Raw genomic sequence first — 15,444 nt, 5'->3', positions numbered from 1 at the left:
TGCAGTCTAAACATAGTCTGTTTGCACTATGCTTGCAAAGTAGCTTGCTTGAATAAATTACTGCTGTTTAAGGGTAAAACAGATGAGCAAGAACAGGAATCAAGAAAAGTTGGCAACCCTTCTCTTACCATGCATTTACTCTCTTCTCAAACACCAGTAGTCTACTCCAACAGTGGCGTACTTCATCATGAATTACTTTACTGGAGTGTTTTGTGAGTGTAGGGGCACATGCATCTAGAGTAGAATGGAACAAGTGTGCAGTAAGTGTAGGGTCGCCCTCTTTTTCCCCTGAAAAAAGGCTACCTCAAGATGCACCTCCATGCTGGGAATGTGGCAACTGTTGACTTTCTGCTTCTCATGCAGCTATTAAAAGCACAGCACCTTTGTCAAGAAAACAAGTTGTCAATCCTAGGTGGAGTAATCAAGTGAGACTTGCAGAGTCACACAGATGTTGAATTAAAAACAATTCCATCCCTTATAAGCACACATTATATTCAATGTGTGTGCTGGCCCATTGTTATTTTATTTTTTCATTTTTTACAATTAGTACTGGGGGGCACCTGAAATGGAAGAAAAATGTGACAGGGGTAAAGGACCTTTAACATTTTGCCCTCAGCATGGATCCAATCCCAATCATGCTCCCCATGTGCTATTTTAATGAGGATTGACTTTCAATGGAAGATTTTTCTCTCTGAAATATCACATAGTGGTGTTCAGTTGGGATCAGAACTGCAATGAGGACAAAGTGTTTTGGGTACCCTTCATAGTGCTATGTGTGGGGGGAGGAGAGAACAAAAATAAATGGGGCAAAACATACATTTAATGTGCTTGGACCCAAGAGATATGCTGTAATTTCAATAAGAAAAAAGCACTGTGCCACTTAACTTTAAATACTTCTCTCAACAATGTAAACTTTTATAAAACAGTCTTGCAACAAGTGCAAAAACACACATCAACAGTGATCTACTAGACAGTGATCTACTATTGCCAAAATGGATTACTGGCATGACACAAATCATAACTGTTATCCAGAGTAATCTCATATAGGAAGAGCAAAGCATCCTTCAGATAATCCATCCCAAACATCTAACCCAGTCCGAAGCAATTCCAAAACATATTTATTTGTCATAATGCACTCTTATCTGGATGGCCCTAATCACAGTAAGAAAAGAAATATGATGTTGTCCAGCCATCTTAAGTGAGAATACTTTTCATCTTACATAAATAAAGAGGTCCTAACATGATCAATGATAACACAAAACATGATCAAAAACAAAACCAGAAAGTCTTATTTGCAAGATTACTTCATGTCTAGAAATAAGGCAAACATATTACAAATGTTGTGGCAAGAACAATGAATTGCTCAAACAAATTCCCCAACAATGAATAGCCCAAGCTACTAATTGATTATAAGAAGGTGCCCTTCCCTCCTGAACATTTTTGAAAGACGTCCTGGGTTCTAGTTGTGAGCAGCTGTGTCTCTCCCTTGGAGAGATGCAATCAATGATGGGAGCAATCCTCTATATTTCCATTCCCTGCCCCTTGGCTTCCTTTCTGCCCAGTAAATCAAAAATCACTCTCATTTTGAATTAGGCAAACACTTGGGAGGCTCAGGTAGTTTCCCATGAAACAGAAGGAACCCGTCTTTTAATGATTTAACCCTCACCTTCACTCCATCAAGAGGATGAAGTTAGCTCTCTTGTCCATAAACATGGTGGTGGAGCGTGATATTCCTTACACAGACAGGGTGAATTGCCTCTGGAGTATTCCGTTTTAACTGGCCCTATAAATGAATATCATTCAGGAATCATCACTGCCTCTGTTTGTTATATATCTGTTAAGATGCTATACACTGAATTTTGAAAGAGTGATTTCTACCAAGTGATTTTATCCTCATACAATAAAGGCATTTTATGCAGAACATTCCCTTCTTATGCAAATCTAGTATAAAATGCTCAACAAGATTAAAAAACCAATAAAGATAATGCAATAAGAAAACTTTTTGAAGCCTACCAATTTAAAGAATAATACCTTTCCAAATACACATTTTTCAACATCAAAGCATAAGGCCACAATCCTATGCACACTTATTAGGAAGACCATCCCGTTGGGATCAACAGGACTTACTTCTGAGAAACATGCTTAGGATTGCACTGCACATCTCTCACTGAACATGGAGCTGTTTTGTGAGCACGATGCCTGAAATAACATTTTCCGATTTTCAAGAACTGATTACAAAGCTGTTTTAAATGTATCAATTCATTAGTTTAAAGTTTTATAAGCCATTTCTGCCCGATGTTGCATATACGCAACAGGGACCAAATGTGTACACCTATGGGCTGGGCAGAAATGAGTAATCTTTTATTCCAACTGCCTAAACACTGCAGCCATGACAAGAATACAGTCTGCTGCATAATTTAGCACATGACTGGATTTCTATGATACAGAGTCATGGCCTGAGGATATCTGTCTCCAAGTTAAAATAAGGACACCAGGGTGCAGTGACTAATGAGCCCAAGTCAGAAGCTGGTGGGCCAAGTAAAGTTTTCTTCTGAGCCATGTTTTTCCATTCACTGAGTACTACTAAGATCTTCTAATATGAATTGGCCTACCTTGGAGTAAGTTGAAAAGTACAGTCTTATAGCCCAATCCTAAAGATGTTTACTTGGAACTAAGCCCACTGAGCTGAATATAACTTACTTTCTGGTAAGACAACATGCAACTGAATCTTAAAGTTGACTCAGGAGTAAACTCCACTTAATTCAATAAGACATTCTGGAGCAACTGTACAAAGTTGTGCAGCTGTTGTCATGTATCACTTTCTATTGCTCTTTATACATACAGTAAAACTGAGATTGCTCTTAACAACATAAAATCACAAACAACAAAGAAGACACCCTTGAAAAACTCCAAAGGAGTAGCTGTGTTGTTGTATTGTAGCAACTAAGCGTCTTGTGGCACCTTAGTAATCACATGCACACATCTGATGAAGTGGATTTCAGTCCTCCAACACTTATGTGACAGTAACCACGTCCATCTATAAAGTGCCACAAAACTCTTCACCATTTAAGAACCTGATATTGTAAATTGAAAACCATCTTTCCAAGACCATGCACACAAACTGAATACTACAGCACCAGTTTAAAGAAGGAAGTTCACAAAAAGCGCAAAATTCCAATATATCTTTAAAAGGCACTGCCTTTCAGCCTGCACTCTTGAAGTCACATTTTCTAAGACAATCTCACTGAATTTAAGGTTATTTGCAGAACACATCATAGTACAGTACCCAGCACACCATCTACATAACCCCCACTGAAAATAATTTATTCAGTTCAGTTAGGCTTGCGCATGGGAGGTTTCAAATGGATTGAGCTCATGCCTCTCACTAATTTTTCAACACAATTGCTTTCTGTGAATATTCTCTCTCTTTCAACAAAGCACTTGGAAAATTCTTCCTTGGAAGAGATGGTGATCCTCCAATTATTTATTCTATAATCATCCCAAGAACATCAATGGAATTATTCTGGAACAATTAAATTTCAGGATTCCAACCCAACGTCTCACCTGAAATACACTGTGTATAATACAATGTAAGCAACTGTATACATGCAACAAATCTGATTGTTAACACTTGGTTTTCACACATGTTCCCACATAGGAAATCCCAACCATTTATAGTGGCTGTAAAGTTTTCCTACCATTGCTATTTAGTGGTGTTCTTCCCTAGATGCTGCAAATGTTAAATATACCATCTAGTGTCTTTTAGAGTCTAGGTGTGCATTTTAAAAGAATCAGCAAAGGGAGACATTTCAAAATGCTGTTGCCAATAAATTAGTAGAAGCTAAAAATATGGCTAAAACCCAGCATGGCACGTTCTTTAAACTTGCTCCCATTCATGTACGCAAGTAATTTTATGCATGTGATAAATCATAGTGAATTCACTGAGACCACCAACATATCTGAATATTTGTGTGATCATTGTGGCCTCTGGGATGCACTTCCTTGACAGCCTCATAGCAGCAAACATTATAGACTTGATCCTGAGATAAGATAAAATATTCTCAAAGCATACAGGGAAAGATATGGGGACTCCAAGGGGAACGTAATCATTCTTTGCCTCTAATTAGACTTCACATAAAATTAGCAAAATAACTTGTGCCAATGCATTTAATTCCCTTATGCTATTATCTCATAATATATATTCTCTTTTTAAAAATTGATGCCATCTCACATTCTAAAGTATTAGAGTCAGCAGAAAAAAATTGGGACTGGAAAATTAAAAATAAAAGCATTAGAACCACTCTATGGATTTCCAAATAAAGCCATAAAGTGAACTAGTCTTCCAGAAATACACTTGTGTTGAGGTGAGCTGCATCTTATAGAAAAATATGAACTCATGCACAGGAAAAATCAAGACCATCATATGCAATGCTTCTGACAGAGAAAAGTAAAAAAACCCAGAAATGTAATTAAGGATGGTAGAATATTCACAACAGATTATCATAAACCTGAATGTAGGCACTCAGCAAGTGAAAATGATAAAAAAGAATGTCTCAGTGCCCGGATTGCCACATTCTTCTTCCACACTGTAGTATGTGGTTTCCATCATCACTGGTTGATTCAAATAAAAATAACAAACCTTTGGTGTTTAGTAATTCCATGTAGCGTTATGGCTGTTCTCCATGATGCTAAGAGGTCAACAAGATTTTCTTCATTCATGCTTCTGCAATTGAAAATGCTATTGAGTCAAAATGCTATTGAAGAAATGTGTGTGTGAGAGGTCGCACGTAAATGTTGTCCCAGATGAAAATTCCTTCATCAAATGCTGCTGTACTCTGTGTTCTTGGCAACAAAGGCTGGAGCGTCCCACTCCACAGTGAAGAAAGAAATTGTCCCAAAGAACCCAACCACAACCATAATCAGAAGCTGCCACTGAAGAAGAAGATAGTTGCTGTAGAAAAAGGCTACAGCTGCACAGACAGACTGAAAAGGAAAACAGAGAGATGGTGAGTGCAACTCGAGGGACACTCCAGTTCAGCTTTAGTAGCATTTAGCTTTGAGGACATTTTAACTTTCTTCTAAATTCCAGAGCATAAAACTATCAGTTGAAAACAGTTGATATTACTTGTCTAATTAATCTACAGCTTGTAGAACCTCCCACTTTGGAATTAAATACTTAAGCACAAAGTCTCACTCTACACCAAACTGGACTTCAGTTGATCCACAGCCATTCCCCAAAACCAGTTTGCTAGAGCATCTTCACTGCTTGGTCACCACATCACACCAAACCTAACAAGCTTCTTACCTCGGAGGCTGTGTGACAATCTTCTAATCCCCAGCAAACTGGGGAAAGAAGCACCTTTAAAACAGTGGTTCTCTTATATCTAGCAGAAAAAGAGCAACTATCCCTATCCATCAGAGCACAGACTTTTTTTTTTTCAGTTACTGCTGCTGGTGCCCTAATGCCTCTTTGTAATTGTGAGCCCTTTTGGGACAGGAAAACATTTTGTAGTTTCCTTTGATATGTAAACCACTGTGAACTTTTTTAAAATTGAAAAGCAGTATATAAATATTCTTAATTCTAATTCTAACTCAGTGACTTTTGCAAAGATAAATTCTTTTACTCTTGTAAATCTCAGACATTTAATGCTATTCTTCCTTATATTTATTAAAATACTAGTCAGTCTTTCCCATATATAGCACTCCCAGCAATGCGTTTAACCCCATTCATGGCTGGCAGCTTACCAGATGTTTGTTATCCCTCTAGTAGCACTTTTTCCACCCTGCACCAGCAACAGAAACTTTTTCATGTTGGTTACCTAAACACCCTATATAAGTGTGAAGGCTTCTGTGTGGTCTTAGCCAAAACTAAACAGTAATCTTGTAACATTCTAATTTTATTACACAATCACAAGAAAGGCTTGATACACTACTATCTTTTCTGATAACTATGAATTATATACCGTGGGCCCACCTTAGCCATGGGCTCAGCATCCACAGATTTGAATATCCACAGATGCCGAGCCCGCAGCTGGAAGGCCTCAGAGGACCACCCAGGAACAACTAGAAGTGCCTTCCAATCACATCTAGAGGTGTTCCAAGGCTCACACAAACTGGAAGTGCCTTCCAGTTGCACCCAGGAGGCTCCTGAGTAGACCAGGAGGCCTCATGCAACCTCTAGTGGGCCAGGTGTGGCTCCCAGGTAAGTAACTGCGGCACCACACAGTTCGTCCGTCCCCTTTGGATTTCATTATCCACAGAACTCGATATCCATGGGGGTTTCTTGGAACAGATCCCCCATGGATACTGAGGGTCAGCTGTACAAGAAAATAAATCTAGCTTTGCTATGTAGAAACAGGAATTACCTGGATGAATTTAAAGACTGCAAAAGCAGGTGCACTGTCTTCTGAATACAGGTACCCCAAAATACTGAGGAGCTGAGTATTGAAGCAGCTATCACCGAAGCCCAGTAAGAAACTGCAAAAAATAGCCACTTCTTTGCTGAAAGGGAAAAGGCACCCATATTAGCCACAACAAAACTGCATTTTTGTCAGGCTTAAGAAAGAGATAATGGGGAAAAGTTACAGGGTTCACATAGTTACAGAACTGAACAGCCACTCCATTCTGAGAATGTGCATCTCTTATAGTTTAATCCTAGGCAAGGTAACAAAAATGTACATCCCTAATGTACTCCACTTTCAAAATGTCATTATTTCCAATGCAGTTCATGACAATGAACATTTTAAGCTAGCAAGATCGAGTCTCTCGGTCAGTCCAGTGGCCTTTCATTCGCCTAGTGAATGGGAAATTTCCAGTGTCCAAGAAGGGATCAAAGATGAAATATTTCACAGGCAGTGTGTTAGAGATATGTATAGAAAATGTGTCCCTGGAGATTTAAATAAAGTGATCTCAACTTCAAAAGAAATGTGACATTGTCTGTATTCAATAATGTTTCAACAGAAGCCCTAATCAGCTGGTCATTTCTGAACCCAGTATGAGAACTAAGTTTTAGGCTCATGCACATTCTCCCTCACCCCTCTTCCCCCAATGGCATTGATCTTCCCAGCTAAATCTAATGCCTGACTCATGGTCACAATGACCCTGAGTCTCTGATTCCTGGCATCACTAATGAAAATCACTATCATACCTCTTGAACAGCATAGGGGCCTTCTCAATATCATGTTTAAGCCTTAAAACACAGTTCAGAAAAACCTGAAAGGGTCAGCTGAAATGTTCATCTAGCTATTTTAAATATGAACATACTTTTGGAAACGTCCTGTAACTAAGACCTATTCAGAATACTGATGGAAATCCATGATGCTCCACAACTCCCAAATAGGGCATTCAACTGGAATGAGTTTCTTTTAAACGTCTGTACTGGAAACTATTCCACTATAGAATAATAGGATTTTTTTTTTCCAAAACAAGAGTGACAAAAAGGAAATTATATTAAACAGATTTTGACCTTCTTGGCAGAGAAGAGATGATCAAAAACACAAGATAAGCATGTAACACAATATGGTCAAACTCAGAGGTGGTGGGATTCAGAGGTTCTGTTCACCAGCCATATCTTTGGTTCAGTTTAGCTCCTCAAACACAACTAGTAAGAAGGAGCAGAAAAAAAGAGCTTGTACCTTGGTTCCATGTACGCAATGCTGTCTGTCCCACTCATGGAGGCAATGGGGGCATCATTTGGCAAGTTGAAGAAAATCAAATAGAAGGCTATGAAATGGACCCCAATGCCCAGCATCACCACTGGGTTCCTGCCAAATCGGTTGTTTTTACTAAGGAGACCAAAGATTCCTCCACCTGTGACAGAGGAAGTAAATGAATGGAACAAAGGCAGAAGCATTAAATGCATCATTTCAAGGAAACCAAATATTCATAATATAAAGTAGGGAATAAGTTTTCAAGTTATGACAGCAAGTTCTAAAAAGATAAGTTACACTGAAGACTTGTCTGTGCTACAACAAGGAGAAGGAAACAAGCAAAATGAAACTTTGCTTGGGCATTGAATTTTTAGCCTTACTTCTGTTAAAGGAAGGACCTGTCATTTGACGTGTCCCAGAAAACTCAAATAATTACTGAACCAGTAATTGTGTAGTAAGTAAATCCAATTGTGAATTTTGGAAAGGCAGGATAGTAAGAGCCATTATTTAATAAGGGGTTCGATTCTTTTGAGCATAAAAGACCATTTTCTCTCCCTGACAGGCAAATCAAAGATTTCTCATGTTCCCTATATCTCATAACAACTAGATGGCTGATACATGCTACAGCTATGGGGACCCATTGTTTGGCATGCGCACTTCAAGTCAAATTCAAAAGGATGAAATAGTGCTGCTATAATACCTGCTATAATACACAGTGGTTCCCAAACTGTGGGTCAAGACCCACTGATGATAGCAACCTGATTTTTGGTGGGTTGCCAATGGTGATGGAAAGATCAGTTAGCGAATAGCCTCAAGCTCTGAGGCTATTCAAAAATCAGATACTGCAGCTGCTAATTATCCTGCAAAGAGTTGAGTTCCCGCACTTTGCAAGATATCTGCTACGTGCCCTGCAAGGAGCACAGCTCCTTCGGTTTGCAAGCATGTGTAAATATAGGGAGAAATCTTTGAGGGTTTTTTCTGGTTATTATTACTTATAAATAAAATATTTCTTTCTAGATCTTTTTAAAAAACTGATAAACCTGGGTAGGTCCCAATAGAGTGTCATTTTAAAGAGGTGGGTCCTGGTGCTAAAATGTTTGGGAACGATCGCACTTGCAGCTTCTTGTGCCTCAGGGTTCCCACACTAAACCATTGCCTGTTCACTGGCCAGAGGCCGAGACATAGTTCTCACAACTGCAGATGAGTTGGATAAATGTATGCCATCACAGTGCATAGAACATTAGAATGTCAGGGGGAAGATGTCAGAATTCTCTTCTGGAAACCGAGCTTTCTATGTGTGGGGATGGTCTTATGGTGTAGCATTGAGTTCCAACATGTAGTTTGAAATGGTAAAGTTCAAATAGCACATTTGCCATTTCACCTTTGTGTGAACCAGAGTGCCAGAAACCTTGTTGCCCAAAAGCCAAAGAAGGCAATCCAAATTTTATTCTGAACAACCACTTATCTTGGCCGTCTTAAGTCCCATGTCACAGCTTGCATGCTCAATTGTGTACCCAAAACACTATCTCAATACTAGCACTGCAGGACAAGTACACCTAAAGATAGGTGCCAGCTATCTTACTAGATGTGCCAGCTCTTACTAGAGCAGTGGTTCTCAAACTTTGAGGGAGCTTTACTCCCTCAGTAAGTTCTTGCAGGGGAGGGGCTGGGGCTATGGGGGGATGCTTGTGACGTAGGCAGGGCTGCAGCAGGAGGTGTGGGGAGCCCTGCGCAGCCCTCTGCAGCACTCCCCCATGCTTGGAACATTCGGAAACAGCAGGAGCAAAGCGTCTTCTGCAAAACAGAAGTGCTTTGCGCCCGCTTTTTCCAAATGTTCCAAGCCTCGGGGAGTGCTGCGGAGGGCTGCGCAGGGTTCCCCGCACCTCCTGCAGCCCTGCCTACATAACATTAGTCACAAGCACCCCCCTCACCCCCCATACAGACACGATCTTGGGGATCGCTTCCCTGCCTCTCCCCTTCCCCTTCCCCTTTCGGGACAGGAGGAACCTTTACACAAACCGGTGGGTCACGACCCACCAGTTTGGGAACCACTGTACTAAAGGGTAAAACAAATGGTGGTTATAGTAAATGCATTACATGCCATACTAAACAGCTCCCTCTTATTTCTTTGCTATGTTATTTTAGTTGTATGCTTAAATGTATGCATGCTAGAAACCATGGGCAAAACATTATTTTCTATTTCAAATCCAATTTTGGTCTCACCTAATATTTCTCCAATACCAATGAAAATACCAGATAATCCAATAAGACTTTTTTCTTCAGTACCAAATTTATTTACAGCACCTATGCAGGTCCCATACACTCCAGTGAAGAATGTCAATTCCAGACCTTAAAAGAAACAACATTATTTCAGACACGGTTATGCACAATTGCTTCTTACGAAGGCTAACATGCAGTAGCAGAGGCTAGAACAACAATCAGATTAATTTAACAGAATTCTAGTCCAACAGCAAGATCCCCAAAAGTCATTATTCAAAAGCCCCAGAGAAGCCCTGAACAGCAAACCATATCACTGCACAGATGGATTACAGGAGTTGAAGCTCCCAAATAACACTGCACTTCATATCCCGTGTCAGACAACCATATGAGAAAGTACCATGGCAGGGAAATGACATTGCATCAGAAAATCCCAATAGGAAACAACACCTCTTCTTCTAAATCAGGGATGGGCCAACTGGGCCAAGTCTGACCCCTAAAGCATCTTCCTAGGCTACGGTGGCTGTGCCAAATTTCAATCATAGTTCGTTAAAAGAAAAAATGCTCACAGAGAAAAAGTCTTGAGACTGTGTGCTTATTTCACATGAACACTGCTGAAATATTGTCATTCACTGTCATTCTGCCTCCCGTTTGTCCCTCAACCCCCTCCCCAGTGGGTAGCCTCCTGCCATCAGGGTACATATGCTCAGTCTGTACATAATGCCACTATAGCAGCAGTCATTGCATAAGAGAGTCATGCATAAGAGCGTCATGCTAGGACTGTTCTAGCTCCTGGGCTTCTCTCCTGAGAGCAGAGTAGGCTCCCAAGAACACAGCAGCTAGCCGTCTCTGTTCTAAAGTACTGCATCTTGTACTTGGTTAACAGCTGCCATGTGCAAGTAGCCGCATTTCTACCTTTGGGAAATCGCTCATGTGCCCAGCTCGATATTTAATCAACAGATAACACTGCTGACATCACTGTTACCAAACAGAATTGGTGTAGTTCTCAGATGAAGTGATCTTTTAATTCTTTTAAACCTAAAAGTGTCCCCGCCCCCCTGAAATTAGGAGTTGCTGGATAAAGCAGTATTGCAATCAACAGTTTTAAGGCAAAATTGCAGAACAGCCAAATGGTGTCAGCAGCACTTTATAAAAATTGGACAACATAATGACTTCTTTAAGAAAGCTTTCCACAAACAGAAGTCCCAAGCAAGGAGGAAGCAGCCTGTAGCAAGAAGGGGGGGAGGTGCTGCTAGGAATGTTAAGTGTGTCTGCATAGAAGCCAACTCCATCAACAACCAAGGTGCTCCAGCACCAATTTAGCACCATCAATCCTAAATTAAGCAGCAGTGTTTCTAAAAGGTCCTGAGACGTATCCCTGAAATTTTTACTTTAGAGAGCAGTTCGGTTCTGCAGAATGATACTGAAGAGGGGAGAAGAGAAGAATCATGGACAAAAAGAGTGGATGAAAAATGGAATATAAACTAAATAAATGAACTAATTAAACTTCACCAGGTTAAATGAGGCGTTTAAGTACTAAGTACTGCCCACTAGCTCTGTCTCCCACAGGAGCCTGGTTATTAGCATACATAAATGGCTGTGGGTTAGACAACTTTTTCCAGCTTATGGGACTATATGGTGCTTGTGGACAAAAACAAGAGAGGGGCTTCCAATTCAGAAGTAAAAAAATATTGAGACGACAAAGATAGCCAAGTAATTTATTTGTGCACCTTACAATTCTTAGTGTCTTATCTGTCTCTCTCTTCGCGCTCTCTCACATACAGAGAGAGAGAGAGAGAGAGAGGGAGATTATATATATATATATATATATATATATATATATATATATATATATATATATATATATATATATATATATATATATATATATATATATATATATATATGTGTGTGTGTGTGTGTGTGTGTGTGTGTGTGTGTGTGTGTGTGTGTGTGTGTGTGTAAGTTCTTATTTACAAGCTACTAGCCTTTGTGACTGAAACTCAAAAATGTTATTGCAGCCTAAGGCACTAAAGATACTCCCAAATGTAGCCACCAGATGGCAGTCCCACCACACAGTCCCACCAGAGCAGGCACCAAGCAGCTGAACCACTGGAAGAGGACTGAAAGGTGCTGAAAAGGACACTGAAACATGCTGGAAAGAAATCGCTTAAGGAGGCGAGGGCCACATTCCAAGAGGATCTACAAATGCATACAGGGAAACAACACAAGCAGCAAGGGCTTTCAATGCTGCTTGCCCAGAGCAGTTCTGACAACCAAGACATAAAAAACAGAGTGGGTTACAGACAGACCTTTTGGACTATAAACAGGCCAGACTGAAAGGTGGGCAGACTGCTCTACTCATCCTGTTTATCTTAAACAGGTTGGGTGCTGAGGAAGGAAGAGGCACAGGAGTTCAGGGTAAAGGGGCCAGGCTTTCTTCTCCTTGCCTTCCTAAAAACAGCCCCACTGGATCAGGCCATAGGCCCATCTAGTCCAGCTTCCTGTATCTCACAGTGGCCCACCAAATGCCCCAGGGTGCACACCAGATAACAAGAGACCTCATCCTGGTGCCCTCCCTTACATCTGGCATTCTGACATAGCCCATTTCTAAAATCAGGAGGTTGCACATACACATCACAGCTTGTAACCCGTAATGGAGTTTTCCTCCAGAAACTTGTCCTCTCCTTGCCCACACTCAGCTTCTTTGCTAACAAGGAGGCGGAAGTGGGCAACAGCTTTTTCCTTCTCCAGTGATCCTGCCACTGCCCTGATCTTCTTGGAAAAGCAGTATAAGAATCAGATAGCCTACTTGGTAGCTTGATAGGCAGCAGGTCAGACGGTAATGGTGGGCAGATGTGGGAGGCACCTATGCCCCCAAATCACTGCTCAAAACAAGCCTTTCAGTCAGGATTGTGGGGATGGCTGGCCCTGGCTACAAATGTCAAAGAAAGTCTCAAATCCATGCAGAGTTCCTTCTCACATACATAAGCAGGTCCATGGGGTTGAAATATGAAATGCTGAGTACTAAAATCAGGGCAGAATGAAGAACTGACAAAAACAATAGCAAAAATGATGAGCACTAAAAAAGCAATTGTGCCTTTGTTCCGTTACCTGTATAGGCTGTTGTGATGCTAAGTAGTAGAATCTCTTTTGTCAAACACAAGCTGATAGATCTTTCTGCAATGGGGGCACAGCATAAACAAATATAGAAATTATGAGAAACCTTGTTTTAAGATCAAACACAAGAACCCCTCCCCCCAACCATATTTCTTTATTGTAAAATTATATCCCATGCCTTCCCCACTAGTTCAGGGAGGCACTCAAGGTGGCTAACAGCACAAAGTTTAAAAGCAATAATAAAAATAATGCCAAAAAAGCAGATCAGAAGCAGCCAATAAAACCCCTAAACCAGCATCACAATCAAGAGGGGAAGACCAACTGAAATCCAAAGGTTTTTAGCTGGCACTGAAACAGAATTTATCTTATCTATGACCTCTCCTCTATTAGCACTGATGCAGCTGTATACAGGAACACAGAATTACAGTTCTTAAGATATGAAGGTTGCCATTTCCAACACTGTGAACGAAGAACTAAGATAGAACAAGACAGTGGCAGATCTGGGGTGGGGCAGGGGGCAAATGTCCTGGGCACTGCACTTGCTGCACCCCCACCGCTACCACCTCTGGTCACTGCCCCACCCCGCCTGCCAGTCTGAGCTGTTCCATGGGCAGCGCTTGGCAGTGGGCAAGAAGCCTTCTGAGGCTTTTCCTGCTGTTTTAAGCAATACTTCCAGTTTTGCTGGGAAACTGGGAGTATTGTTTAAGGCAGCAGAAGAAACCTTAGAAGGCTTCTCGGCTGCTGAGCATTGCACAAGGCTCCATTATGCCTTGGTGAGTATCCTGTGGCAGCCTGTCATGGACCTGCTGCAAGTCGTAATGAGGACAGGTTCGCTACTGGGGCAAGATACTCTAACATGGCTTCATTCCATGAACACAGTCATTCTGCTACCAACATTAGGCAAGCCATGTTTCAACTTCTTATGCCATTGGGATAATGGCCATTGTTCCCCTGATAAGTAGGGAAACTGAATCGTTGGAGGCGATCCTTTGTCAAAGACATCTGCAAGCAAGTTTCTAATATGAATAATTTATATCTGACTATGGTTGAGCAGGCTGGAATATCTAAAAACGTCACTCTTCCTGGGGTCATTTGTTGGAATTTACTTACTAAATGCATCCACTGCCCTTGTTATTAGGCTCCGGCCAGACCTGGTGAAATCAAATATTCATATGAAATGAAAACATAAATCACCACTGTACTGTATTCACTGAACTCTAACATACACACGTCATCTCTCTATATTCTTCGCTACACTGCACTGTTTATCATTGGAAGTTTTACATCAATATGGGAAATCATTTACAGAAATTAACAGCGCAATCCTATACATGTTTACTTAGAAGCAAGTCTCACTATGTTCAGTGGTGCTTACTCCCAAAGTAAGTGGGCACATGACTGCTAATCAAGTCACATAGCTGGATACAAATAAATTCAGTCTCGTCTTCAGAATTTTCCAAAAGCTTTTTCCTCTGTGACTTTAGCTCTGCCCACCATCTTTAGCCTTCATTAAAAAATACTAAGTGAACTAATAAATTATTCATCTGTGCACTATAAATGCATACCTTCGTGTTACTTAGAAAGTTGCATGGTAACTTACTGCGTGCTATAATTAAACTGTTCCAAATAATTAACGAGGCTCTATGGGATATGAAATTCTCAGCAGCAATATTAGAAACCAAGCTTGCCTGCCATAGTAGAATTCAAAACACAGTTGTCTAGAACACATTCCAAGATCCTGTGGATTCCACCTGTCTTTCAACACAGATGCTTTCAGAAGGTTCAAGGAGTATCCACAGAGGGGTAAAAATACTCTATTGCCCTCTTAATTAGAGAAGTAATGATGGAGGCCTTTGAAAATCCACTAGGCTTGGCTACCAGATACAAATTCCAGTTTGGAATTAATAAGGGCAGCTTCCAAGTGCCAAGGGAATTCATTTTTCTACGGCGGTTTCGAGGACACCCACCACACCCACCCCCCAAAATGGTGCCACACAGGTTTGCTACTTGCTTCTAGATGCAAAATGATAATCAGTGTTATGCCCCTTGCATTCCCAAGTGTCAATCTGAATGTAATGCTGAATTTAATGTCAATGTAAATGCTATGGGATCCGATCCTTTTCTTTCAGCTTTCCATCTTCCAATAATCCAAAAATCACCACTGTTCTCACCAGTCGGAGGCTTGTTTTCTGATGAAAGTTAGTGGGAACAATTAGGAATGGAGTACTTGTATAATGGCCCAATACCATTGTGCATCGGCAACAATTTTAGGACCACCACTCCAAACAGCAGTAGCAACACACTGCCAACCTGCTCTGATGAGATAAGTCGGGAGTTGGACACAGGTGTTTGGGGGGACTCCCAAATGAGGCGGGCAATGGGTGGAACAAGAGATGGCTGGAGATGAATCAGGGGAGGGAGAAGGTGGTTCCTCACAGAACCAGCATGCACAGGATTC

The 15,444-nt window shown here is 40.9% G+C and overlaps 1 protein-coding gene across 1 annotated transcript in view; it reads right to left on the bottom strand.

Annotated features, from left to right (window-relative positions):
- Positions 1 to 1,100: 1,100 nt before the first annotated feature.
- Positions 1,101 to 15,444, bottom strand: part of MFSD11 (major facilitator superfamily domain containing 11) — a 28,506-nt gene continuing 14,162 nt past the window's right edge. The window contains exons 9-14 of the mRNA XM_066617702.1: positions 14,097 to 14,137; positions 12,981 to 13,046; positions 9,873 to 9,998; positions 7,635 to 7,809; positions 6,366 to 6,501; positions 1,101 to 4,983 (exon numbers count right to left, since the gene is read on the bottom strand). Coding sequence (XP_066473799.1) covers positions 4,819 to 4,983; positions 6,366 to 6,501; positions 7,635 to 7,809; positions 9,873 to 9,998; positions 12,981 to 13,046; positions 14,097 to 14,137 — 709 coding nt within the window. The 3' untranslated portion in view covers positions 1,101 to 4,818. The remainder of the gene's footprint in view (positions 4,984 to 6,365; positions 6,502 to 7,634; positions 7,810 to 9,872; positions 9,999 to 12,980; positions 13,047 to 14,096; positions 14,138 to 15,444) is intronic.

This window comes from Tiliqua scincoides, chromosome 2 (assembly GCF_035046505.1).
Source record: "Tiliqua scincoides isolate rTilSci1 chromosome 2, rTilSci1.hap2, whole genome shotgun sequence".
Taxonomy (NCBI): domain Eukaryota; kingdom Metazoa; phylum Chordata; class Lepidosauria; order Squamata; family Scincidae; genus Tiliqua; species Tiliqua scincoides.
This window is presented reverse-complemented; position numbering and strand designations above follow the sequence as displayed.